This window comes from Eptesicus fuscus, chromosome 6 (assembly GCF_027574615.1).
Source record: "Eptesicus fuscus isolate TK198812 chromosome 6, DD_ASM_mEF_20220401, whole genome shotgun sequence".
Lineage (NCBI taxonomy): Eukaryota > Metazoa > Chordata > Mammalia > Chiroptera > Vespertilionidae > Eptesicus > Eptesicus fuscus.
In genome coordinates, this window is record NC_072478.1 from 6,931,072 (window position 1) to 6,957,284 (window position 26,213).

General features: G+C 52.6%; 2 protein-coding genes and 2 long non-coding RNA genes across 7 annotated transcripts; 2 read left to right on the forward strand and 2 right to left on the reverse strand.

The window, feature by feature from the left end:
- Nucleotides 1-376: 376 nt before the first annotated feature.
- Nucleotides 377-5,513, reverse strand: LOC129149372 (uncharacterized). 2 transcript variants are annotated; one of them, XR_008556284.1, is made up of 4 exons: nt 5,478-5,513; nt 4,165-4,272; nt 1,001-1,071; nt 377-408 (listed from the first exon to the last, which is right to left on the reverse strand). It is a non-coding gene; the product is annotated as an uncharacterized LOC129149372 (long non-coding RNA). The 2 variants fall into 2 exon arrangements; XR_008556285.1 differs by lacking the exon at nt 377-408 and adding an exon at nt 626-702.
- Nucleotides 5,514-6,262: 749 nt separating this feature from the next.
- On the forward strand, nt 6,263-12,451 carry TRIM17 (tripartite motif containing 17). The gene is made up of 7 exons (XM_054717151.1): nt 6,263-6,362; nt 7,774-8,207; nt 9,279-9,374; nt 9,779-10,009; nt 11,270-11,292; nt 11,372-11,472; nt 11,741-12,451. The coding sequence occupies exons 2-7, from the start codon at nt 7,779-7,781 to the stop codon at nt 12,286-12,288; spliced, it is 1,428 nt and encodes a 475-aa protein (XP_054573126.1). The 5' UTR covers nt 6,263-6,362; nt 7,774-7,778; the 3' UTR covers nt 12,289-12,451.
- On the reverse strand, nt 6,968-13,295 carry LOC129149371 (uncharacterized). 2 transcript variants are annotated; one of them, XR_008556283.1, is made up of 2 exons: nt 12,903-13,295; nt 6,968-9,305 (listed from the first exon to the last, which is right to left on the reverse strand). It is a non-coding gene; the product is annotated as an uncharacterized LOC129149371 (long non-coding RNA). The 2 variants fall into 2 exon arrangements; XR_008556282.1 differs by lacking the exon at nt 12,903-13,295 and adding an exon at nt 9,760-10,755.
- A 4-nt stretch (nt 13,296-13,299) lies between these two features.
- TRIM11 (tripartite motif containing 11) lies at nt 13,300-22,121 on the forward strand. Of its 2 annotated transcripts, none has more exons than XM_054717152.1 (6): nt 13,300-13,860; nt 16,239-16,334; nt 16,515-16,742; nt 18,259-18,281; nt 18,363-18,463; nt 18,996-22,121. In XM_054717152.1, the coding sequence occupies exons 1-6, from the start codon at nt 13,453-13,455 to the stop codon at nt 19,541-19,543; spliced, it is 1,404 nt and encodes a 467-aa protein (XP_054573127.1). In that variant the 5' UTR covers nt 13,300-13,452; the 3' UTR covers nt 19,544-22,121. The 2 variants fall into 2 exon arrangements, with proteins under 2 accessions (XP_054573127.1, XP_008149754.2); XM_008151532.3 differs by having other exon boundaries at nt 13,301-13,860; nt 16,512-16,742.
- Nucleotides 22,122-26,213: the final 4,092 nt, after the last annotated feature.

Consider the following 26,213-nt stretch of genomic DNA (forward strand, 5'->3'; position numbering starts at 1 on the left):
CCAGCGCTCCAGGTCCCCACTGGTTGTTCAGCCGGTGAGAGAAACCGAGGCACAAAAGAAGGTGTGGTGCCGAAACCGGTTTGGCTCAGTGGATAGAGCATCGGCCTGCGGACTCAAGGGTCCCAGGTTCGATTCCAGTCAAGGGCATGTACCTTGGTTGCAGGCACATTCCCAGTTGGGGGTGTGCAGGAAGCAGCTGATCGATGTTTCTCTCTCATCGATGTTTCTGGCTCTCTGTCCCTCTCCCTTCCTCTCTGTGGAAAATCAATAAAATATATTTAAAAAAAAAAAAAAAAAAGAAGGTGTGGGGATGACCAGCAGTTTCACAGCCTCTGGGAGACCCCTCCACAAGCAGCACACTTTGACTTACCACATAAAATCCTTAGCTTTTCTGCCTCTGGAGCTTGGCTGGAAGAATAAATTAAGTCATCAATCAGCTGTCAGCCTGCTGCTCCTCTCGGCCCCGCCCCCCTCCTCCCATGGCTTTTGGAAGCTCTATCTGCATCTGTACCCCCTTGTAGAAAATGTGGACAGGGAGAGTGTGCATCTGTGGGGCGGCAAGGGAAAGAACTAACCGGAGACCTCTCAGGTTTCAGAAATATTATCCAGGAAACTCAGAGAAAGTTCCTCTCTTAGGTTGCCTTTACAGACCTTGTCAGAAAAAGGCACTGGCCAGAGGCTGTTAACCAACAGCCTGTTGTTCTGTAAAAGAAAGGTTTAGGCAAGACATTCTAGTTAAGCAAATTGATCCTAAAGGCATTTGCCAGGCTAATTCGGGCTCTTTACTCCACCCCATTAATTAGGGGACTGGTTCTGTACCAATTATGGAATAAATGGGATAAAGGGACCGTCTTCATGTGCATACTCTGGGTTCTAATACCTAACTCTGAGGTTCAAAGTCTATTTGTCAAATATCTTGAAAAAGCTGACAGGCACAGCAGGGAATGTTGGCTGTGTCCTGCTGGGCCCTACCAACACTTAGGGGATATCAGTGAATTACCTGTTTGGATATGGACAAAGGAAGGACTGCCCATACTATTCAGGCATCTGTTATGCATGGCTCCACAGGACCTGTGAGACAGGGGACAGGGGGAATAGACAGGAATGGCAGATTTTCAGACATTTTAGTGGACAATGTATTGAATAGTGATTTTTTTTTTTTTTTGAGGGAATGAGAATAGTACAAGAATTTGGAAGAGTCCCATCTTTACAACCGGACTAGGAAAACTACAATTCTTACTCCCACAGGGCCTTTGGCAGGAAAGACGGGCCAGTAACTGTTGGCATTGCCACTTAAATAGGATAGGAGTGCACCCAGAAGGCAGAAGGCCTCCCCTGGCCTCCCCATAGCACAGGGAAGGAGGCCAAGGAGGTTTTAAATCAATTGAGAATAGAGACTCCAAGGGATTACAAAGTAAGGACTAGTTAAGCCTGGAAACCCAGGGGGATACACAGTAAGGACTAGTTAAGTCTGGAAACCTACACCAGAGAAGGGATGCCTTCTCCAGGGGTAACATAGAAGACAGAACGGGGATGCCCATTCTCTCCTAAGAGCTCCTCTAGTCTTTTTGAGATGGGAAACCAAAATTCAATACCGTAAGATTCTCCTCTCGGGATGCATTTTAAAGAACTGAGATAAAAAGAAAAATATTACTTTTCTTTTGTAATACAGCCTGGCCCCAATATAAATTAGGAGATGGGGAAGTTTGGCCTAGAAATGGGAGCCTAAATTATAATACAATCTCATAATTAAACTGATCCTGTTGAAGGCAGGGCAAGTGGACTGAAATGCCATAGGTCCAGGTCTTTGTGGCCCTGAGAAATAACTCCAAATTATACCAGAGCTGTAAGATAGACCCTGTACTCTTAGTGGCCATAGCAAAAAAAGGATCGAAATCTTGAGAGTAAATGCCCAATTCCACCCATAGAGCCCCAACAACCAGCTGCTCCAGAACGAGCACCACCCTATACTGAATCAACTAGTGAAGGGTGGGAGAGGGGGCAGATAAAGCAATAGATTCCAAAGAAAACAAAAAAATACCACCTTGACTTTTCCCTTTGAGGGAGGCCCCAGGACAGGGGCAAATAGTAAGAATTCAGGTTCCATTTAAAATGCAAGATTCCACAGTCATAAAGGACAGGTTGGGGATTTTATCTAAGAATGGAGGAAGCTTACCTTAATGTATGATTTATCTTGGAGGGATATTAACCTAACCCTCCAAGAAGCCCTGACCGTCTCAGAAAGTGATAGTATTAAGAGAAAGGCATTAGCCTATGCAAATGAAACCCACAGACTAAACGGTAACTACCCACCAGGAGCGGAGGCCTCCCCTATTCTGATCCTAGTTGGGACTACAATTCAGAGGATGGGCGGTGGGCCACAGACCACATGCTCTGCTGCCTCCTGCAGGGAATGAAAGCCTCCCAAAAGAAGCCTGTTCATTACAATAAACTGGTAGCCACTGACTAAGGTCCCCAAGGAAATCCCACCTCCTTCATAGAAAGACGAAGGGAAGCTTTGATCGAATACACCAGTCTGGATCCTGATGATCCAGCTGGAGCAATTATCCTAAGAGGTAAAGTCATGACCCAGTTGGCTCCAGATATTAGGAGGAAACTACAGAAATTAGGAATGGGGCCAGCCACCCCTCTGGAAGAGATGTTAAAAGTAGCATCCTCAGTATTTTACAACAGGGAGCAAGAGGAGGAAGAGAGGGCTTTAGAAAAGGAGACACACCAGGAGAAAAGGCAGCCCCAGCTTATGCAGGGACAGAAGCCAATGATGCCATGATATCAAGTGAATTCAGTACACCTTCCTCACAGTCCTAACAAACCGCCTGCCTCTCCCAAAGGCAGAACAGCATACCTTTCGCTCACTCCCCCTCCCAAAGAGCAGCTGCCGCTGTTTCACCCTGTCTTTGCTACAAGACTGCAGGCACTAGCTTAGCGGTCTTGTCACTATAGGAGCGGAGCTCATTAGCACCCAAACCCTAACTTGTTATCCCTAAGGAAAGAGCTGAATAGGAAGCCTGTTGGAGGAGTTGTTCCAGTTGTTCGGGTATTATGAGACCTAAAGTAACAAAGGATGGTCTGAAATTAGTTTTTCTAGCTAAAAAGCAGTTTGTGGTGGGTAGACATGTCCCAGGCTGGTGTCTTCCCTGAAAAAGGTCAATCTTTTCCATAACTAAGTCTGTCTATTGTCTTTTTGCATCTACACTAATGTATTGTTGGGTTGTCAAAGTAAGTTTCCTTTTTCTGGACCGCTCAAAGCACAGGCACCACTTGCCAGGAGCCAATTCCAGCATGTCATAATTACAAGAGTTTTGTCAAAAGGTTGATGAAACTTGGGGGCTCAACAAGGGCTGAGTCACATATGTAATTACCTGTTGGAACAGCTAATAGGCATCTCCCCCAAACCTGAATAGGATGATTGTCTACTGCCAGACAGCTCAGGGCTTCTTAATCTACAAGTTATTGCCTCCTGTTGGCCAAACACCTGAACAGCTAGCTGTAGGCTATTCCCCATTCTGACAATGCTTCTGTACCCTACCCTTTGAAGTGTATTATCTCCACCTTGCCTTAGGGCAGTGGTTCTCAACCTTTCTAATGCCTCGACCCTTTAATACAGTTCCTCATGTTGTGGTGACCCCCAACCATAAAATTATTTTCGTTGCTACTTCATAATTGTAATGTTGCTACTGTTAATGAATCATAATGTAAATATCTGTGTTTTCCGATGGTCTTAGGCTCTACAGCAGTGGTTCTCAACCATCGGAAAACACAGATATTTACATTACGATTCATAATAGTAGCAACATTACAGTTATGAAGTAGCAACAAAAATAATTTTATGGTTGGGGGTCACCACAACATGAGGAACTGTATTAAAGGGTCGCGGCATTAGAAAGGTTGAGAACCACTGCCTTAGGGGGTCCTGAGTCAAGGAGAAGTCTTTAGCTCCTTCAGCTGAAGCTCCTCTGACCCCCAATGCCTTTCAAAACTATCTTTCGTCTTTGGACTCCTACTTCATCTATGCACAGACTTTCTCCAGATTGCTGACCCCTTCTTAATGCTGGGAAAGAACCCCAGCACCGCTCTGCAGAGACCACTAGTAATCTCATCGTTACTGAGTTAATTGCTGACTGTTAACTATCCTGCACCCACCTCAGTAAAAGAAGTGTGTGTCAACCAACGGGTGTGATGGGGGGCTCGATCCCCAGTAGGGCTCATGCAGGAGGCAGCCGATCAATGATTCTTCCTCTTCCTTCCTCTCTGAAATCAATAAAAATATATGTATTTTAAAAGTGTGTCTATCACTTGACTTTTTATCCAATCCCAGAGGTTTCCCCTTTGCTTTCTCCCACCTCCCTAATCTATCACAGTGGATTTCAAGTAACCCACATCCCCTCTTTTGATTGTAATCTATATATATTAAAGACTAATATGCAAAGTGTCCCCTCGGGCGTTTGACCGGGAGACTGGGAGTTGGAGGGCTCACTATGACATGCGCTGACCACCAGGGGGCAGCGTGGAATGAAGGAAGGCCCTAGCCCACCAGGCCTAGAGACTCACCCGTGTATGAATTTCATGCACCGGGCCTCTAGTGTATAAAATAAGGTGCAAAACTGCCATTCTCCAGAGCTTTATCTCAATCCTTTGAGATTTTGCTTCCTGACAATTGTGGCCAGTTTGGCTCAAATAAGCTCACAAAAATTCTTCACAGGTTTGAGTGTTGCTTGTGTTGACACAGCCCCCCACCCACCCACCCCCCAGCTTGTCTGGGTTGGTCTGTGGCCCCTTTTCGTCCACTCCCTTTTGGTATTTCCTAAAGAAGCCTAATTGTTTTTCCCAGAGGCCATTTCTCCCCCTTCCTTTCCCCTAAGTTTTACATAAAAACTTTTAACTTTACCTGCTTAACAAGCCAGCTACTTCCTTTGTGGAAGCCCAAATACATACTACAAACTGGTATGTGTGCGTGTTTTTTTCCTGTGATCAGGCTTTTTCAGTTAAATTAGCAAGCCCCAGCCACTGAACCAAGAGGTTAGGGGGAAAGTTTTTTCTCCTTTGCAGAAGCACGTAGAGGTGAATCTAGTGATTTGTGGGATTTGTTGTTTTTTTTAACCCTCAGCCAATACTAAAGAACAGGACAAGAAGCAAATACAGTGAAATACTGATCTGGACAATTTATATATGGGGTCCATTGTTCTCTTGTGTGTTACCTTTAATTTTTGTTTTAAAGTTTTTCTAAATTCAATTTCCTAAATTGAAAGAAACCCTCAGCCCATGCCCTGAGTCAGGGCCCTAGAAGGCACGCGCGGATGGTGCTCCGATGAGCATTGTCTGCCCTCCCCGGTCCCTCCCCGGTCCCTCCCCTCCCGGCACCGGCGGGCGCAGGCAGGACTGCGCGGTCCGACTCCGTCCTGTCGTGTTCCGCTAAGGAGGCACCACCCAACCCAAGAAACACACCCGCTCCGCACCGGGAAAGCCAGCCGTCTGTCCGCGTCCGCAGCCGGGCCGTCTACACCCGCGCGCCCCGGAGATGCGGCCCGTCTGTTGCTCGGCCCTTTGGCGGCGGCACGAACCTTAGTTTCCTCATATGTCGCTCCCAGGGGCAGGACTCCGGGGGCGCGCAGCCAATGGCCAGGGCAGGGCTAGGGCAGGGTTGGGAGTCAGCGACCCACCAAAACCACCTCCACCGCTGGCAAGACCCTCAGGGACCACCCTGTCCGGTGCCCCTCTGAACCCGCCCGCCCCTCCTAACCCGGGTCCGGCGCCGCCCCTCTCCTTCCTCCCGGGTGCCTCCTGGAGCCCAGACCCTCATCACTTCTCCCAACGACCCCCATCACTTCCCCAACTGGGCGCCGGTTTCTGCTGCCTTATCACCTTCACCTTCCTCCCAACGCCAGGCACCCCCCCGCCCCGCCCCCGCTGCCCTCTCCCCTTCTTCCCAAAGCTTTTCCTATCCCTCATACCACATGTCCGCCCTCTGCCCCCATCTCGCCTACCCCCATCCAGGGACAAGGTACGGTCCCTGTCCTCACCCCCGGCCCATCCCCGTTGGTCTATCCAAAATCCCTCCCCCACCCACTGCCCTCCACCTTTCACCCGCCCAAGTCTGCTCCCGCCCCTGCCCCTGGCTGCTGACACCACCACCCCAGTCCTCCCCGCACACTCACGCACCCCGCCCTAAGGCCTCCTAGCCTCTGCTGACGCCACAAAGCCCGCGCCCCTGAGGCCACCGTCCCTCCCCCTCCCCCTCCCCCTGGTCTCTGTGGCGCAAACGCAGGTTTTCCAGCGCCCCTGTTTGCGCTCGTGGTCGTGGTCCGGGGCGCCTGGTCCGGCAGCGTGCACCCCTCTCCCCGGTGAGTACCAGTCTATCCAGGGGCGGTCGGGTGGTCACCCTGTGGGCGCCCATACACTGAGGCCCCAGCTTGAAGGTGGTTATTAGTTGGAACCAGAAGGATCACCTGGTTTAGCCCTAATTACAGGAGCATCCCCAGGACCGAGGGCCAAGGTCCACCTCACTGACCCAGAGTCCTTGGCCCCCTTCCCCCGAACCTGGCCCAGACCGGTGCCCACCAGACCATCCTACGCCCATCCGGCTTCAGGTGGGGTAGGCAGCAGGAGGGACTGACCCCAAGGGCTCTGCGTAGAGGCAGCTTCCACAGGGTGAACCCAGTGTCTGAAATATCAGAGCCATCTCTCTGGGTGATGGCAGGGCAGGGACCGGATAGTGCTGTGGTTCAGAAATGACTTTCAGGTCTGCTCTGACTCACCCCAGTGACCACCCCATGAGGTGCATGGGGAGACTGGATCTGAACTGCATCAGGGCATGGGTGTTCGAACACCAAAGTGTGTGCATGTGCCCCTGTGTGTGTGAGTACATGTTTTTGTGCATACGTGTGCATGCATGAGTCATCGTGTGTCTTCGCACTGCATCTTGGCAAAGGAAACCAGAGCTGGGTGGTAGTTAGAGCAGTAAGAACATTTTATTCAGGACTGCAGTAGGGGACAGCACAGAACCCCACAGAAAGCTCAACTCTCAGTACAGGATGGGCCAGTGGGGATTTCTGGTCAAGGTGGGTTAGTGATAGGAAATTACTAACAGGAAGCCTCTGGGTAGGGGCTTCTGTCTAAACCCACACATTGGGATTCGAATTAAACTCGGACAATGCAGACACAAACATGGAAGCCCAGGGCCTATTTGGAAAGTTCTGGGAGCCTGAATAGTTTGGTCAAGCAGAGAACTTTTCCAACTGATTTTTCCTTTTAAAGTACTCCTTTCCTTTGTTGCATGGATGTCTTGTTAGAGAAAAACTGGTTCTGACACTGGTTAAAGCAGCAAGGCAGACTTTATCCAAGACTATTGCAATAGGGAGGTAGATGGGGTCATCTCCTACTGTAGCCCACAAGGTGGTAGGATGGCCAAGGGCAAGGTGAGGGGGTTAGTGACGGAAAATCACAATGAAGAGAAATGGGGAGGGATCTTCTTGCCAAACTGACTAGCAGGATTCCTGCACATTCATCATAGGCGGGGTGGGATGGCTCTGAATGGAACACTGGGCATGGCTAGGCGGAGACAGGTGGCAGCTTAGGGAACCTGGCTGGAACTTGGTTGTGGAGAAGGTGTCAGCTTTCAGAGGCACCTATGCCTCGCACTGAAGACAAGCCAGGTGCCCTAACAGGACCGTGTTCAGTGCTGTCTGCAAGAGGACACCTCAAGTGCCTGGGGCTCTGGGCAGAGGGTGTGGCCGGATACTGTTTCTTTCCCAGGAGCCATGGATGCCGTGGAACTTTCCAGAAAGCTGCAGGAGGAGGCGACATGCTCCATCTGCCTTGATTATTTCACCGACCCCGTGATGACCACCTGTGGCCACAACTTCTGCCGTGAGTGCATCCGGCTGACTTGGGAGAAGGCCAAAGGCAAGAAGGGCAGGAGGAAGCGCAGGGGGGTCTTCCCCTGCCCCGAGTGCCGCGAGCTGTCCCCCCAGAGGACCCTGCGGCCCAACCGCCTGCTGACCAAGGTGGCCGAGATGGCACGACAGCACCCGGGCATCCAGAGCAGGGATCTGTGCCAGGTGCACCAGGAGGTGCTCAAACTCTTCTGCGAAGATGACCAGAGCCCCATCTGCGTGGTCTGCAGGGAGTCCCAGGAACACCGGCCTCACAGAGTGGTCCCGGTGGAGGAGGCCGTGAAGGAGCACAAGGTGGGCCCAGGGGTCAAGGTCTGTGTCTGTGTGTCCAGGGGTGTATCAGCCAGATAGGAGAACAGCAGCTGTAACAAACAGCCCCTTATGGTGGACCCCACAGTGGAAGTGTCTGTAGCTCCCACAATAAAGCAGGCAGGTGGCAGGGCCAGCTGAGCATCCCCTTCACAGTTATTCAGGAGCCCAGGCTGACAATGTAGCCTCAAAGCCATCTGTGTGGGCAGGCCAGGTGACCCTTTGTAGGGGAGGAAAGAGCCCTTTTTCTTCCACCCTAAATCAGACTGAGAAAAGACATATCAAGGAGAGAAAGGCAAACTGTTAACTCATGTGGCCCGCACACGTCACAGGGAAGAAAGCACAGCGATGTGTACGGCTGGCTAGGTGGCATCTGAACAAGGAATAGGACTTGGAGAGAAGAGACAAAGGGAAAGGTGACAGGCTCCCAAGGGCAGCAACTGGGAAAGTGTCTTGGTCCATTCCAGCTGCTGTCACAGAACACAAGACTGGGCGGCTTATAAACAGCCAGAACATGCTCATGGCTCTGGAGGCTGGAAGTCCAAGATCAGGGCACCAGCTTAGTCGGGTGGGGGCTCCTTCCCAGTTCATGGAGAGCCCACTTCTCACTGTCCTCACTAACCCCATTCCTGAGGGCTCCACCTTTCAGACCTCATCACCTCTCAAAGGCCCCATCTCCTTGGGGGTTAGGATTTAACATGTGAATTTAGGGGGACACAAACATTCAGATCATAACAGAAAGTAAATATTTTGGGGAAACTAACAAAAGATAAAGTTCATCAGTGGTATCCCACTTTCCACCTCCTTCAGAGCCATAAAACTTCCCCTGGGAGGCGGATTCGTGGCAACCCTCATTCCTCAGCAGCTTCTGCTTTTAGTCACCTAACAGGAGCCTCAGAAGGTGACTTTCTGCCTCCAGCTCAAAATAATCCTCACGCCCAAGGGGCATGTTATGGGGTGTATGTCCATCCCCCTTAGAATGCAGCTTCAGAGGCACCTCCTGATGTGGGCGTGCAGGGGGCCTCCAACTCCTATCCCGCGGTCTGTTGTCTGCAGCTGAAGCTGGAGGGTGACATGGGGCACCTGCGGGAGGAAATGGAGAAGACCCAGAAGCTGCAGACCAGGGAGCAGCAGGCCTTGGCCGAGTGGCAGGCAGGTGCTGAGACCTTGAGGAACGGGCGGGAAGGCCTGGCCAGGCCCCAGGGTACTGCAGGGCTTCTAGAACCTGTAGACCCTCGAGGTGGATGACAGCACAAGACCCAGGAAAGGCACGGAATTCCCACCTGAGTCAGGGCTGAGAATGTGCACTCAGCCCCGATTGGCCACTTTGAAGCAGGGACTGAGGGGTACACAGAGGCCTTGATGGCCATTTGGAGTCATGGGGTCACCCCACAGTGATGGGGGCTCTGTGTGGCCCCTCGCCCCCCAGCTGTGCTGGTTTTCTGTGGGTCACTGTGGCCATGAGATGTGCCGGCATCCCGGAGTGGCCCCTCCAAGTTGGGGGGCACAGGATGGTAGTCCGCTGGCAGTGCCTCACCTCCAGGTCCCACCTGCAGGAGAAGGTGAGGCAGCAGAGACGGCTCATTGTGACGGAGTTCAAGAAGATGGCTGCCCTCCTAGTGGAGGAGGAGGAGCGCCTCCTGCAGGCCCTGCGGCAGGAGGAGCAGGACACGGCTGCCAGGCTGCGGGAGAGTATGGTTGCACTAGAGCAGCAGAGCTGCTCCCTGGAGACCCTGCTGCTGCGGCTGGAGGACTGCAGCACTCGGGAGCCACTGCAGATGCTGCAGGTGAGACTCACCTGCTCACCTGGCTGGGTGGGGTGGACACACGTTCTGGCCCAGGTGTGGTGGACCTGCCAGGGCAAATACAGACCAACAGGGAAGGCTGTGTCTTCATCAGCTCAGGCTGTGTGACAAACACCACGGGCTGGGGGCTTAAACATTTCTCTCTCAGCCTGGAGGCTGGAAGACTGGTTCTCCGGAGGCCTCTCTCCTTGGTGTGTGGATGCCATGTCCTCCCTGTGTCTGCACATGGTCGTCCTCTGTGCAGCTGTCCTGCTCTGCTAAGGTCACCAAGTCACATTGGATTAGGGCCCACCCTTGTGACCTCATTTCGCCTTCATCACCTTTTAAAGGTCCCACCTCCAAATATAGCCTCATCTGAGGTCTTGGGGGTTGGGCTCCAACATGTGGGCTTGGGGGACACAATCAGTCCTAGACACCCGTGTTCTGCATTCCCTTCCTTGTCTGAGGGGCGGGGGATGGCCCAGGGGCAGCCGTCATCCCCTTGGTGACGTGGGGCAGGGACACACCAGCCAGGTCTGGCTGGGTGAGTTCAAGGCAGGAGCAAGTCATGTGATCCTGCTGAGGGTTTGGAATGGGGGAGCAGGTGCAGCTGGCCTGCCAGGGATGGGCCTGCACGGGGCGGGGGCCAGAGAAGTGGGAGTGATTCTGTTGGCCGACAAGTGGGTAACTGTCTTGTGAATTGTATGGAAAAATGGAACCCACAGCAAAAAACATATTTCGTGCCGTGAGCCATCACACACACACACACACACACACACACACACACACACACACACAGCGTTTATACAACTGAAGCAAATGCCACATGCAAGGTCGGCACCAGTCTCCTGGCGAGATGTCCTGGCATCTTGGGACAACAGTGTCCTGGTTTAGTTAACGGACTATGCACTCGCCCCAACTTTGGGGAATACTTGGTCTTCTAGTAAAAAGCAGCCTAGTCACCACTAAAAACTCCCGAGCTGCCCAAGGCCTGCAGCGTGGAAGCGCCCCTGGGTCCCCCATGCCTTCCCCACCAGTCGAGAGCAGGACAGCTTTTGTGTTCTTGCTAACGTGCAGGGGGACAGCAGCAGACCTGGGTGGCCAAGAGATGGGGATCCATTCTGAAAACTGGAAAGAGGGTCACGGGAAAGCATCAAGAATTCTCCTTGCTCTGCAGGCCAGAAATGTCCACCCAGGGGGCTTGGGGACGCCCCAGATTCCTAACAGGATGTAGCGGACCTCCCTCTCTCCGTGTTTTCGCAGGATATGAAGGAGCCTCAGGACAGGTATATGAGCGCCTGAGGTGCAGGCAGGGAGGGCTCTACATGGGGCCAGAGGGGTCAGTAACATCTGTCCCCTCTGGAGGAAGAACAGCTTGAGTGTGCAGTACCCAGAGGCCACCCCCATCTCGCTGAGGACTGTCTGCAGAGTCCCCGGGCAGATAGAGGTGCTCAAGAGTTTCCAAGGTAAGTGGGGCCCGTCTCTCGACCAGAGCCACCCCTGGGAGCCTTGATGTCCACTGGGAATTCACATCCTACCCTTACCTGCCACTCCCAGATGCCCAAACGGTCCCCAGCTCATCTCCTTGGCACCACCAACATCGGCAGCTGGGGTACGGCCCGTGCAGAGACCCAGGCTCACAGCTGGACTCGGCCAAGGGGAGGCCTGGGAGGGTGGTGGTCAGGGAGAACCGGGATGATTCAGCCCCGTCCCTGTTGCTGGGCCTGTCTGCAGAGAACGTGGTACCCGACCCTGCCACAGCGTACCCCTACCTGCTCCTGTACGAGAGCCACCAGAGGCACTACCTCAGCACGCCACCAGAGGGCACACCCTGCAGCAAGGACAGGTTCCTGGCCTACCCCTGTGCCGTGGGCTGCCAGACCTTCTCCTCAGGGCGGCACTACTGGGAGGTGGGCATGAACCTCACAGGGGATGCGCTGTGGGCCCTAGGTGTGTGCAGGGACAACGTGAGCCGGACGGACCGAGTCCCCAAGTCCCCCGAAAATGGATTCTGGGTTGTACAGCTGTGCAAGGGAAAGAAGTATGAGCCCCCGGTGTCCACCCTGATCCCCATCACCCTGACGGAGCCCCCCAGCCACGTGGGCGTCTTCCTGGACTTTGAGGCCGGGGAGGTGTCTTTCTACAACGCCAGCAGCGGGTCCCACCTGCACACCTACGCCGAGCCAGCCTTCCCAGGCCCCCTGAAGCCCTTCTTTTGCCTTGGGGTCCCCAAATCCGGCCAGATGGTCATCTCAACAGTGACACTGTGGGTGAAGGGATAGGCGTGTAGGCAGGGAGCGCGGGCACTCCACTTTCTCTGGAAAGTGAGGTGGTCTGCTCAGCGGGCTACCTGCCCTGCGGATCTCCGTGGAGCAGTGGAGGGCCCTGCTGGCCCGGGGGCTCACCAAGCCGAAATAGAATCGTGATTAAAGCAGTTACACCACAGACTGTATTCACAGGTGCTTGATAGAGGGGGCCTGTACCAACCTCTGAGTAACACTTAGGGACCAGGCCCTGGTGCTGGAGCTTTTTTAGACACGTTGCCCTCCACCTGCCCCTCACTGGGTCCTCCTGGCTCAGGTTATAAGTAAACCTGTGGCCTGAGGGGTGCACCTTTCTTGTTACCAGCAATTCCACGTCTGGGTCTTTCATAGGGAAAACAAGGACGTACACGTTTTCAAGCGGAAACCCTAAAAACCTGAGAGCTGCCCACCCCCATCCCTTTCCATCCCCCTTTGAACCTGCGGGAAGTGGGGGGTTAAACTCAAGGAGTAAGGATCGTGAGTGTGGGCGGGTCCTTTCCTTCCACTCCCCACCCCACCCCCGCAGTTTCCGGCGCATTAGGAGCCCCGTAACAGTCATCAGCACCCCAGAATTCCAGTCAATGCACTCCTACCTCAACACGACCAGAGTCCCTACGGGCAGAGCGCTTCCACCCATTCATTCCGACCGTGCTGGGCGCACGGGAGCGGCTGGGGCCACCCCAGTCCTCGTAGTCGCTGCGCCGCGAGGACCCCAGTGACCATGCGGGGCGCCCCGCTGGCCCGGCCCCTGCCCCCCACCCTTCCCCTGGCCTGAGGAACAGCCAGGCCGCGCGACCCCTGGGCGAGCCGGAGCCACGAGAACGTGCCCGGGCGGCGGCGGAGACGCCAGGTCAGAGGGCGAACAGCCTTCCCGCGGGCCGCGTGACAGGCCACAGCCAATCCCGGACCAAAGCGGGTGTTTCCCCCGCCTCTAGCCCCGCCCCCAAGACAGCTGCTTCCTGCTTCCGCCGTGCTGCTTCCTGCCCGCATCCGGGAGCCGCGGCGCCCCGCGCACCCGGCACCTCGCGTTCCAACAGCCCCCGCGCCCCCCGTTTTCCGGAGACCCCGGTCCCCCAAAGTCCCGACGGCGGCAGGCCAGCGCCCGACTCGGGGAGAGCGCCGCCTTCTCCGCTCTACCGCGCCATGGCCGCCTCCGACTTGTCCACCAACCTCCAGGAGGAGGCCACCTGCGCCATCTGCCTCGACTACTTCATGGACCCCGTGATGACCGACTGCGGCCACAACTTCTGCCGCGAGTGCATCCGGCGCTGCTGGGGCCAGCCCGAGGGCCCGTACGCCTGCCCCGAGTGTCGCGAGCTGTCCCCGCAGCGGAACCTGCGGCCCAACCGCCCGCTGGCCAAGATGGCCGAGATGGCGCGGCGCCTGCACCCGCCGTCCCCGGTGCCCCAGGGCGTGTGCGCCGCGCACCGCGAGCCGCTGGCGTCCTTCTGCGCCGACGAGCTGCGCCTGCTGTGCGCGGCCTGCGAGCGCTCGGGGGAGCACTGGGCGCACCGCGTCCGCCCGCTGCAGGACGCAGCCGAGGACCTCAAGGTGCGCGCGGGGGCGCGGGCGCGGGCGCGGGCACGGCTCCGGTCTGGCCTGGGTTGTGGTTTTGTTTTAAGGGGGGCGGGGGCGCTTAGCCTTTCCCAGGCCGGCACTTTCCCGGGGTTGGGGCACCACTCAGCAGTGGGGAGCTGGGAGAAGAAGGCGGTCTCTGAGGCCGAGGTCCGGCTGTGATGGTGGGAGGGCCCAGCGTCGGGGGCGGGTGCTGGGCCGGGGTGACTGTACTGTGGCTGGGATAGAGCCCAGCGCTGGAGAGAGTGGGAAGAGAACAGCAGAGGTGGTTTTCCTTCCGGTGGGACGAATGAGGGTTCATCTCCGGTGGGGCCCGTGTTGGGGCCTCAGCCAGTGCTGAAGTCCTGGTGAGAAACTACTCCGGGGGACAGACGCCAGGGCCCGGCAGGCTTTCTGAGTGGGTTACTTGGGGCCACCACTGCCATCTGACACACCAGAGCTCAGCTGTGCTTAGGTCTCTGGATGAGAAGCCTTGTTTTCCTGTTCTGGAAACGCATTTCCTTAAGACCCAAACTCACACCAGCACTACCCCATTTGCTGGGGGGCAAACAGCTCACCTGGCTCATCTGGCCTGTTGCCTTAGCAGGGTTTGTTTCTGGAACTCAGGTATTGATGGTGGCATCTTTCAAACTTTTTGGCTGGCTTGCATTTTGCTTTAGAGCCAGTAGCCTGTGTGTGTGTCTGCGTGTGTCTGCGTGTCTGCGTCTGCTGGGCACACCATGTACAGCATTTAGTCAGCATTAGAATTAATACTTGGCCAGTAGGACTGTTACAGAACAAGCCTATGAGGTACCAGAATAAACCTGTTCCATGATCCACTCTCAACATGGATTTCCCTCTCACTTCGGGGTATTACATGCATGCAGGAATGTCTGTCTACTCATGTCCAGCAGGTTTGCACTCCTGTCACCAAACACCCGGATCAGGGTACAGAAAGTGACCATGAGAGTGAAGAGTGGCCAGCAGCCCTCTAAAGCAGTGGTTTCTCAACCTTCCTAATGCCTTGACCCTTTAATACAGTTCCTCATGTTGTGGTGACCCCCAACCATAAAATTATTTTCGTTGCTACTTCATAACTGTAATTGTGCTACTGTTATGAATTGTAATGTAAAATATCTGTGTTTTCCGATGGTCTTAGGCGACCCTGCTAGAGGTTCTCAACCTGGTCGCGACCCACAGGTTGAGAACCGCTGCTGTAGAGCCTAAGACCATCGGAAAACACAGATATTTACATTACGATTCATTAACAGTAGCAAAATTACAGTTATGAAGTAGCAACGAAAATAATTTGATGGTTGGGGGTCACCACAACATGAGGAACTGTATTAAAGGGTTGCGGCATTAGGAAGGTTGAGAACCACTGCTCTAAAGGCTCCTTGTAGCTGACCTGATAAAGTCTCAGAGGGCAGCACTTAACTCTATTGTAGAGGAGGAAAACCTTTTACTCTACCCTGTTAGGTTCTGTGACCGAGACTTGCAAATTAAACTGACAAATGTTAATCTGAACAGATGAAAAGATACAGTTTTATTAGTCTTAAATTTCATATGGCACAATGACTTCGTAGAAGAAAGAGTGCAAAACCTAAATGAGTGCTTAGACTTAAGAGCTTATATTCCATTTTAACAGGATGATAAATTGTGGAGAAGTGACTAGACAAAGCAAAGGGTTTGAGCTGCTTGTGGGCCAATAACTTGTGGAAAAGGAATGAGGAAATAATATGGGGGAACTACTGGAAGGTTGGCATTATTTTAGTAAGGTCTGTTCAGCACATTCAGGGATGACGCCTCATCTTTGGTGGAGAGTGTGCCCCCTTCCTGGTACAGGGTGGCCACCCGTCTGGGAAATTAATGTCCTGCCTTTAGGCAGGCGGTGGAGGGCAGAGGGCTCTTACCCAACTGCTATTTCTCCCTCACACTGTACTGGTGCCTACTTTGTCTTAATGCTGGGGATGCCCCAGCAAGCCCGTGGTAAGTAGGGTTGATGTAGACAGTTGGGTGTTGCCTGAGGTCAGGCTCAAGGCAGCTGGATCCAAGTGTGAGTGCCCCTTGGTGCCTTCCGATGAAGCTGAACTTTGGCAAGCTCAGGACAGGCATTGAAGTGCAGGGATTCACAGGAAAGAAGGCTGCGATGAGGTAGGGAGCCAGGCTGGGAAGGTCGGGAGAGGAAGGAAGGCAGGAAGGCTGGAGAAAAGGAAAAATGGGCTAGGGGTTGGGTCAGCCTGAGTGGTGGGAGGTCATCCGGGAAGAGGGCATCTCCTAGCAGATTCAATTTGTTCAATCCGTTGAGTGGAGCTGGGCAGTGGGAATAGGAGCAGGGCCCGTTGGGGTTACTGGCTGCCCTCACTTCCTTGCAGGGCAAGCTGGAGAAGTCCCTGGACCACCTGCAGAAGCAAATGGAAGATGCCCTGCTGTTTCAGGCTCAGGCGGAGGAGACCTGTGCCCTGTGGCAGGCAGGTGGCTGGGCGCTGAGGTCCCAGGGGTGGGGAGGTGGGGCACTGGTGCCCCCACTGCTGGATGGCGCTGTTCACACTATTGCTCCTCATAACGTAGCACTCCTGCTCTAGACCCTCAACCCCCGGGGTGGGTTTGTGGGACCCGGTTCACTGTCCCCCTGGTGCCCCCCACAGAAGATGGTGGAGAGCCAGCGGCAGAATGTGCGCTCAGAGTTTGAGCGGCTGCGCCGCCTGCTGGCAGAGGAAGAGCAACGGCTTCTGCAGAGGCTGGAGGAGGAGGAGCTGGAAGTGCTGCCCCCGCTGCAGGAGAGCGCTGTCCGCCTTGGGCAGCAGAGCGCCCAGCTCGCTGATCTTGTCGCTGAGCTGGAGGGGCGCTGCCAGCTGCCGGCATTGGGACTGCTGCAGGTGAGCACGTGCCTGGAATGGGCAGGCAGGGGCTCTAATGGGAAGGGGTGCAGACCTGGGAGCAGGAAGGAGGGAGCCCTCGGTGGAGCAAGCTCTCTGAGCTTGGCCTCTTCTGGATGTCCTGTGTCCTACCTGTGAAGTACTGGGGTGCAGGCCTTATGGACATGCCACTGCCTGGGCAATGGATACGAATCCTGAACCCCACTGAGAACTGCTGTTTGTACCTGTCCGGGAGCCCCATTGGAAACAGAAGAAGCAGAACTCTGAGTGACTTGTCCCAGGGCCCCAGCTACACCAGAGTTTGGGGTCCTGGCACCCCTCCAGGATTCCCCCCTAGCCTTCCTCTGTGGGTACGGAGCGTTTTCCTAAAGGGAGAGGTATCTAGTCCCCACTGCCCAGAGTGGCCAGGTGATCTCTACAGAGGTCAACTTCCTTCAAGGTCCAGGTCCCCCTTCCCACCTCTGGGCAGGGGGCCCTTTCTCCATCCCTCTCCTAAGTGGTTAGGGCAGCTCCAGACCTTGTGACAACCAAGACTAACCGCACCCCCTTCCCCCCATTTCTCCTTACCCAGTAAAGCAAGTAAGGACGGCTGTTTGTAACTGCTTTGCACCTGGCCCTTTAGATGTGCCTCTCCCAGGCCTGCACTGTCTCTTTCTGATGAATCTGCAGGTTTCACAGACCCACTAGTCTCCCTTTCCTTTAGAGGCCTAGCAGGTGCCCAGGCCCCCCAGACAGAGTCAACTACTGTGTGTGCAATGTCCTGCCCCTAAGGAAACCCACGTTGGGCACAACGTCTTACTTGCCCTCTTCATCCTGGTTTCTGGCCTGGCAGCTGGTACACAGTGTAGTTAGAATGACTGCTTGTGGGGTTCATTTGATTGACAAAGTGGGCTGGGTCCCTGCTGTGTGCTAGGCAGTGTTCTAAAAAGACAAGCTGTTTACTGTCAGGAGCTGGCATTCCCAATAACAGATTGTCTCTGTCAGCTCAGGCCGTGTAACAAGTGACACACAGGTGGCTTAAGCAACAGACCTTTATTCTTCCCAGTCCTGGAGCCTGAGGTCTCTGCCTCAGTGTACACCTGTGTCCTCATCTCCTCTTCCTGTAAGGACACCAGCCATATGGGATTAGGGTCCGCCCTAGTGGCCTCATTTTAATATAATCACCTCTTTAGGAAGCCCATTCTTCAAATACTGATGCATTCTGAGGTCCTGGTCATTAGGACACCAATGTGGATTTCGGGGCTACAACCAGCCCACGACACTGAGTAAAATGCTCTTACTCTTATGTATCACTTTGGGGGAAAGGGCACCTAAGCAGAGAGGCCTTACCTGGAAGTTGGGCTCTGAGTCAGGACATGACGGGGGGCAGCTAATGGAGGCCGGGTAAGGTGCCTATGGGCTGGATGGGCTGGGAGCAGGTGAGGCTGCAGGGGCATGTGGGGGGACACTGCAACACGGATGGAGGTAGGGGGCAAGACCATGTAATGGGCACTGACACCACATGTCTCTCCCACAGGACATCATGGACACCCTGCGCAGGTAGGAGTCCAGGCTTTCCCTAGGGAAGACGGTCGGGTACGGTGGGCCCACCCTGGGGGTGACAGCTGGCTGCCTCTCCAGGGTCCAGGAAGTGAAGCTGCAGCCGCCTAAGGTGGTGCCCATGGAGATGAGGACGGTGTGCAGGGTCCCGGGGCTGGTGGAGGCTCTGCAGAGGTTCCGAGGTGGGTGCTACAGCATACCAAGGGCGGGGCGGGGGGGGGGGGGGACCCGGCTGGCCAGCTCTGGTCCAGAAGAAGTGCCCATCCCAGGGCCTGTGGTAGGAAAGGCACAGAGGCTCCTGGTTCATGGCTGAGAAGGTGAGGGGTCAGGGCAGGCTGCTGAGGGAGGGCCAGCCGGGCTGGGCTGTCCTGGTGCATTTAGGAAAAGTGAAGGTCGGTCCATCAGGTGCCAGGACACCTGTGTAGGCCCAGGCCTGGGGAGCCCAGTGTGAAAGCTGGGCTGGAACACAGGACTGGAAGAGTAGACATAGAAAGCACTCAGGTTCCTCCTGAATTTCGAGAGAGTGAATTGAAAGGCAGTGTATGACCACTTTCCAGAACATTCCGAGTTGTAACTGCAAGTGGTTAGGTGATCTTTCGAGGAAGACACAAGATGGGGAGCAGTCACTCTAGCCAGGAGCTATAAGGATGTTTGAGGGCAGACCCCATGCAGGCTGGCAGAAGGGGCCCGAGGTGACCACTGCTCTGTCTGCAGGGGATATAACGCTGGATCCTGACACTGCTAACCCTGAGCTGGTCCTGTCAGAAGACATGCAGAGTGTGCGGCGGGGGGACCTGCGGCAACCCTTGCCTGACAGCCCTGAGCGCTTTGACCCCGGACCCTGTGTGCTGGGCCGGGAGCCCCTGAGCTCCGGCCGCCACTACTGGGAAGTGGAGGTGGGCGAGCGGGCCAGCTGGGCCTTGGGTGTCTGCAGGGAGAATGCTAACCGTAAGGAGAAGGGTGAACTCTTTGCAGGCAACGGGTTCTGGATCCTGGTGTTCCTGGGGGGCTTCTACAACTCCTCTGAGCGGGCCTTTGCCCCCCTTCGAGACCCACCCCGGCGTGTAGGCATCTTTCTGGACTATGAGGCCGGGCATCTGGCATTCTACAGCGCCACCGATGGGTCACTCCTGTATGCCTTCCCTGAGACGCCCTTCTCAGGGACGCTTCGGGCCCTCTTCTCACCTCTGTCTAGCAGCCCCACGCCCATGACCATCTGCCGACCCAAGGGAGGGCTTGGGGATGGGCTGGCTTCCCAGTGAGCAGGTGTCTCATGCCTTTTGAGTCTTCAAGGGTGTCCTGAGCCACAGGAAGAGCTCCCAATGCCACTTTGTGCGCTTAGTAAAATCCCTCTCCCTCTGTCATCCCCGGGAAGCCATCACTGTGGGGCCAGCAACATCTCCCAGGTGACCCTCCATGGCCATCTAATGTCACCAGGGCATTGCTCACAGTCCTCTGCACAGCCCAAGCCGGGATCCTGGGGAGCTCTGTTTGCAGGAGCCCGGCTGGTCAGCGTTGAGGCCAGGGCCTGTGGAACTTTCTGAGGCTTCAGCCTGAGTCCTTGACAGCCCCAGGGCTGCATCCCCAAAGAGCTGCTGTCTTGTGAGGCTACTGGGAGGGAGGTGAGTCTGTCAGCCTGTCTCAAGGTCTGGTCCTAGAAAATGGTGCTGGATGTGGATGCCCCATTAATCGGGGTGCAGAAGTCATCAGGAGAGAAAGGGGCATGGGAAAGGCCAGAGGAAGAGTGCTCAGAGCAAAAGGTACTGCATAAGGGGTCTGAGGAACCTGGGTACAAGCCCTCAAGTCCCCCAGCGTGGGCCACTGTGGGCTTCTGCAGATGCTCCTTCTCATCCCAGAGCTGAGCACTAGCTGAGGAAAGACACTGGCCCTGCCTGGGGAAGGGGTGAAACTGCATAGACCTCCCCCACCCCAATCCAGGATTTCTATTGGCTTGTTTCGGTGCTTTTTCATAAGAAGGTGTGTACCCCAAGATTTTTTGTGTGGTAAGGACCATCCTTACAGTAAATAAACTAACCATTGTCTGTGATGCCACTGTTTTGAATTGGGTGGCAGAGTCCATGGGCAAAGGCCTGCCATCCACAGCAAAGTTGGGGACACAGTGGCTGGCTGCATTTCATGCAACTGCCATGGGATTCTATTTTTTTTCAAATAATCTGATCAACTGTTCTAGGTTCCATGATGTTCAATAGCTAGTTACTTGATTATTTATTTACTCATTTTCCCATTGTTGGACTTTTTTAATGTATGTACCACTTTGAACAATTCCTTCAAATTAAGTACCCGGGAGGTTTTTCTCAGTTAAGCCAGGAGTCTGCCACTTTTCTGGCTGGGAAAGTTTCCCCATCCTTTCCCAGGTGACTGCCTACTGTTTCACTTCCTGTTGAGAATCTGAGGTACTGATTGGTTCTTGCCTGAAGCAAGATTTGGACTTTAATGTTTGGGATTTCCTGGATGGCCACCGGAAGCCAGGAGGTGAGACAGCCTCAGGGTGCGAGTTTGGAGGAGCCACGACTGCCCCAAGAACAGCAGGATGGACACCTAACCAAGGCTTTGGAGCACCAGTGTGAGGGAGGGAAAATATTCCCTCCACCCATCTGATCCCTGTCTGGACCCCTATAATAAAAGATTAATGAAAAAAAGATGTTTATTAACACATACACCTCATGCACATGGAAGACACCCAGAGGAAATGAGTAACTCCAGCGACAGCTTAGAAGTCCGGCTTCTGCAGCCACTGCAATAAAGAACAAGTTTGTGGGAAATGACAGTCTGAAGCAGTACCAGGGTAGAAGGGCGGGTTAGGGGGTTTATGGAGAGTCAGAGTCAGCCCATGCTGAGGGATCTCCTTGTCTCCTGTGACTGACTCAGTCCTTTTAGGCAGGGGGAGGACTTGCAGCTTCTCTGCTATCTGCTTATCAACTGCCTTCAGCCCAAAAGATCCTGTTGCCAAACTGGGAAGTTTGGGATGGAATGTTCACACATCCATCACCAGGTGACAGAAGAAATGAACTTAGTTGACGACCATACACACGTGCTGAGTGCACTTTCCACGCATTTTACCTGCTGAGCCAGTGGACCCTGTGATAGCCCCTCACTTTGCTGTGCACCATGGACCTCAGTAAACGAAAGATTTTGCCCTTGTAGCTGATACCTCAGAGTGGCTAAGAGCTACAAAGATGTGTCCCAACAAGTACTGAGTGTCTGCAACAGATAGATGCCTCCTGTGCTACTAGTGGGGTCTCCTATATTACCACGGGGTGCCCCCTACACTACCAGTGGGTGTCTCCAGTACTATGACTGGGTGCCTTCAAAACTCAGTTATCTGCTGCACTAGTGTTACTGGGAAGGGGACCTGGCCCTTGGTGGGTCTGCTTAGGGCCAGTTAGTAGTATGTGGGTACTTCATGCAGGAAAGATTGCACAACACAAGTCCAGGTGAATTTTAGAGGACGTTTATTAAAGCTGGGGACAGTGAAACAAGAAAGGGCTGGGGAAATCAGCCTAGGTTGGTCTGCTTTGGCTCACTAAGAAGTCAGAAAAGGGGGCCCTTGGGGGCAGGTTAGGGGGATTGTCTGGGATGAATTTGCCCGGGTTGCAAGCCTGGTAATGTCCCTTGAACTACCAGTGGGTGTCTCCTGCACTAGCACTCTGTCCTCTGCCTGTGGGGAAGAGGGCTGGGGTTGGGGGAGGCTCAAAACACTTTTTAATTGTTACTGTGATTTCTTTTTTGACACATGGGTTATTTAGATGTATGTTTAATTTCCAAGTATTAGGCTTTCCCAAATTTCCTTCTGTTGACTTCTGATTAAACTCCATTGTGAAAACACATGCTTACTTGTTTTATTGCCTGGCATATTGCCTTCCTGGAGAATGGCCCATGTGCACTTGACAAGAATGTGTGTTCTGGTCTTCAATGGAGTGTTCTATTGTATCAGTGATTGTACGGATGGGATTTTAGTTTATGGAGGGGATTGAGTGACAACACCATTGAAAGGCTAATTCAGTATATTTCTTAAGAGAAGGAGGCATTCCTCTGGATTCACATTACTGCCTAGTGTCATTTTCTTTTTCCAAAATAGAACCATTCCTCCCTCTTCTGTCTACATTTGAATATATATATATATATATATGGTGTCTTTATATGTTATAATCCCAACAATACAATTTTATAATTGTGTTGTGTGGCTGGCTTTTAAATCAGTCAAGAAAATGTTATTGATACTGTCTTCTATGTCTACCTATGTAATTATGCTTACCATGCTTTTTATTTCTTCATGTAGATTTGAGTTTCCATCTGGTTTCAATTTCTCTTGGTCCTTAAGTATTTCTTTGTTTTTTAAAAAATATATTTTATTGATTTTTTACAGAGAAGAAGGGAGAGGGATAGAGAGTTAGAAACATCAATGAGAGAGAAACATCAATCAGCCACCTCCTGCACACCCCCTACTGAGGTGGTGCCGGCAAACAAGGTACACGCCCTTGACCAGAATCGAACCTGGGATCCTTCAGTCTGCAGGCCGATGCTCTATCCACTGAGCCAAACCGGTTAGGGCCTTAAGTATTTCTTGTAAGCAAAACTTGCTAGCAGCAAATTCTCCCAGTTTTTTATATATATCTAGGAATATTATTTCATCTTCATTGTTGAAGGATAGTTTTGCTAGTTATAGACTTAGCTAGTTTTTATTTCTTTTAGCTTTTTAAGCATGTTATCCAAATATCTTTACCCTCCACTGGTGGTTATCTTTTAATGTGTTTTTTTTTAATATATATTTTATTGATTTTTTACAGAGAGGAAGAGAGAGGGATAGAGAGTTAGAAACATCATAGAGATAGAAACATTGATCAGCTGCCTCCTGCACACCCCCTACTGGGGATGTGCCCGCAACCAAGGTACATGCCCTTGACCGGAATCGAACCTGGGACCCTTGAGTCCGCCGGCTGACGCTCTATCCACTGAGCCAAACCGGTTTCGGCATCTTTTATGTTTTTATTGATTTTTATTTTTAGAGAGAAAGAGTAAGGGAGATGGAGAGAGAAACATTGATTGGCTGCCTCATGCATGCCCCCTACTGGGGATTGAATCTGAAACCTGGGCATGTGTCCTGACTGGAAATCAAGCAGGCCCCTTCATCTGGGCGCCCCCCACCCTCTGCATCTCCTTTCTCTGCTCACCACTCTGCCCTGCATTCCCTACTCCCATAGCTCCCCCCAGCAGCCTGGTGGCTCCTGGGAGGTGTCCAAATGGATTCCGTATTCACCCAGTACCATGCCCAGATCGCTGGGGTCCAGGCAGAAGACAGCTGCCCTTGTGTGTAGAAACAGGCACCACACCAGCCTGGTTAGACATGATTTTGTCCTCACAGCAAGCCTAGAGGGTAGGTACTCGCTCTCTCTGTCATACAAAAGGAAAACCTGAGGCCTAGAGGAGTTAACTTGCCCAGGATCACACAGCTAGGAAGTGTGTAAAAAGACATGGTCTTTGTTCGGAACACACTGCATTGGGGGCAGCAGGCAGGGACAGAGGCGATAATAGTGCAAAACAAGTAAGTGTTTCCTGCATGATGTAGAACATGCTTGGTAGACAGGTGGAGAGGGCAGTCTGCACCCCTCCTGGCCTAAGCCTCTGTGATTTGAGCTGGGCACTCAGGGAAGGCTGGGATTTCAGGTGGGGAGGATGGCTCCAGGCTCAGAGAGAGATGGCATGGGCCTCCCACTGTGGCTGCTGAATTGCAAGATTTTTTTCTTTAACCTCTGTGACCTCCCATTCTTGACCTCAGTGGCTTCAGTAAGACATTCAGCTGCACTGCTTGGGGGAGGGGGTTGTTTTGCCCTTACCATAATGGTGACCCCTGACCTCCATGGCATCCTGCCTCAAGCACCCCACAGTCACAGAGGGAAACAACAGTTCTATTGCAATTGCTCTTGGTGTACAGATAACATGCTCCTCAACCCAACTCCAAGGGCAACAGAAGGTGAGTGTAGGGAGTCCACGTGTTGGCAGGGCTCTGTGGTTCTGTTTATTTGTTTGAAACACCATTGTCTGACTCAACAGCAGAAAACTGCACTGCAGAACCCTGTACTCTGTCAGGTGTCTGCTGGCTCAGTCAATGTTCCCTACATCACTCCTTGCTGGACTGCCCTACTCCCACAGCTCTCTGTTCCTCCAGCTTGTTGTGGAGCGAATTCGAGTGAACGATCACTGGAGTCCAGATCAAATTAAAATTTAGGGAGCCTTTATTAGCGGGCTGGTGACTGCTCTGCCTTTCTCCACACAGGAAGTCCAGAGAGCAGCCCCGACCCTTTTGTGCAGGACTGCTTTTAAGCACATTTACCATATCTTGTTTTTGCAGAGCAAGTAATTTAAGACAAAACAGTTTTTCTTAAGTAATGTCAGGGTCATGTTATTGATGACCATGTTATTTACAGGGTCATCCTGTACTTCAGAAAGCTGACAGTGTTCTATCTTGCAAGGCTATTTTGTGAGGTACAGCTGGGATTCAAGGCTAAGTCGACTAGGAGGAAGCATGCTCAAAAGTTTCTACTCTCTAACAGAGCTGAAAGAAGTGCCTACTACCACCGGCTTCGTCTCCTTTCCAAGCCTAGCTCAAGCTCCCAGCTGCAGGGCTGCATCTATGGGCCGTCTGTGCTTTCCTCCCATCTTTCTCCCCATTTATTCCTGGTTGCCCACCGTTAGAAGTTTCAGTGCCTTGGTCTCTCAGGCATGCCTCTGTATTGAGCAGGGTTTTCTTTGTTTAGTTATAGTTGATTAACTTGTTGAAATTTCAGGGGGAAAGGCAAGAGGCTCTCTTACATTGCTATTCCTCTGACCTCAATTATGTTTCTATTTAAGATATTTTAAAAAGATCTTTTGAATATTTGCCCTGAAGTGGGGTTCCTGGATCATATGATTTTATTCTTAATTTTTTGAGGAGCCCCTGTTTTACATTGAAACTGTGCCATTTTACATTCCTACCACCATGCACAAGACTTCCACTTTCTTTTTAAAAATTTTAATAAATATTTATTGTTCAGATTATTACAATTGTTCCTCTTTTACCCCCCTAGCTTCCCTCCACCTGGTTCCCACCCCACCCTCTGCCCTTACTCCCCCCCCCCCACTGTCCTCATTCATAGGTGTACGATTTTTGTCCAGTCTCTTCCCGCACCCCTTTCCCCCTGAGAATTGTCAGTCCACTCCCTTTCTATGCCCCTGATTCTATTATATTCACCAGTTTGTTCTGTTCATCAGATTTTTAATTCACTTGAATTTTAGATTCACTTGTTGATAGATATGTATTTGTTGTTCATAATTTTTATCTTTACCTTTTTCTTCTTCCTCTTCTTAAAGAATACCTTTCAGCATTTCATATAATACTGGTTTGGTGGTGATGAGCTCCTTTAGCTTTTTCTTATCTGTGAAGCTCTTATCTGACCTTTAATTCTGAATGATAACTTTGCTGGGTAGAGTAATCTTGGTTGTAGGTTCTTGCTATTCATCACTTTGAATATTTTTTGCCACTCCCATCTGGCCTGCATAGTTTCTGTTGAGAAATCAGCTGACAGTCGTATGGGTGCTCCCTTGTAGGTAACTAACTGTTTTTCTCTTGCTGCTTTTAATATTCTCTTTGTCTTTTGCTCTTGACATTTTAATTATGATGTGTCTTGGTGTGGTCCTCTTGGATTCCTTTTGTTTGGGGTTCTGTGTGCTTCCTGGACTTGTAAGTCTATTTCTTTCACCAGGTGGGGGAAGTTTTCAGTCATTATTTCTTCAAATAGGTTTTTCAATATCTTGCTCTCTCTCTTCTGGCACCCCCATAATTATGATGTTGGTACACTTGAAGTTGTTCCAGAGGCTCCTTACACTTTCTTCAAATTTTGGATTCTTTTTTTCTTTTTGCTTTTCCAATTGATT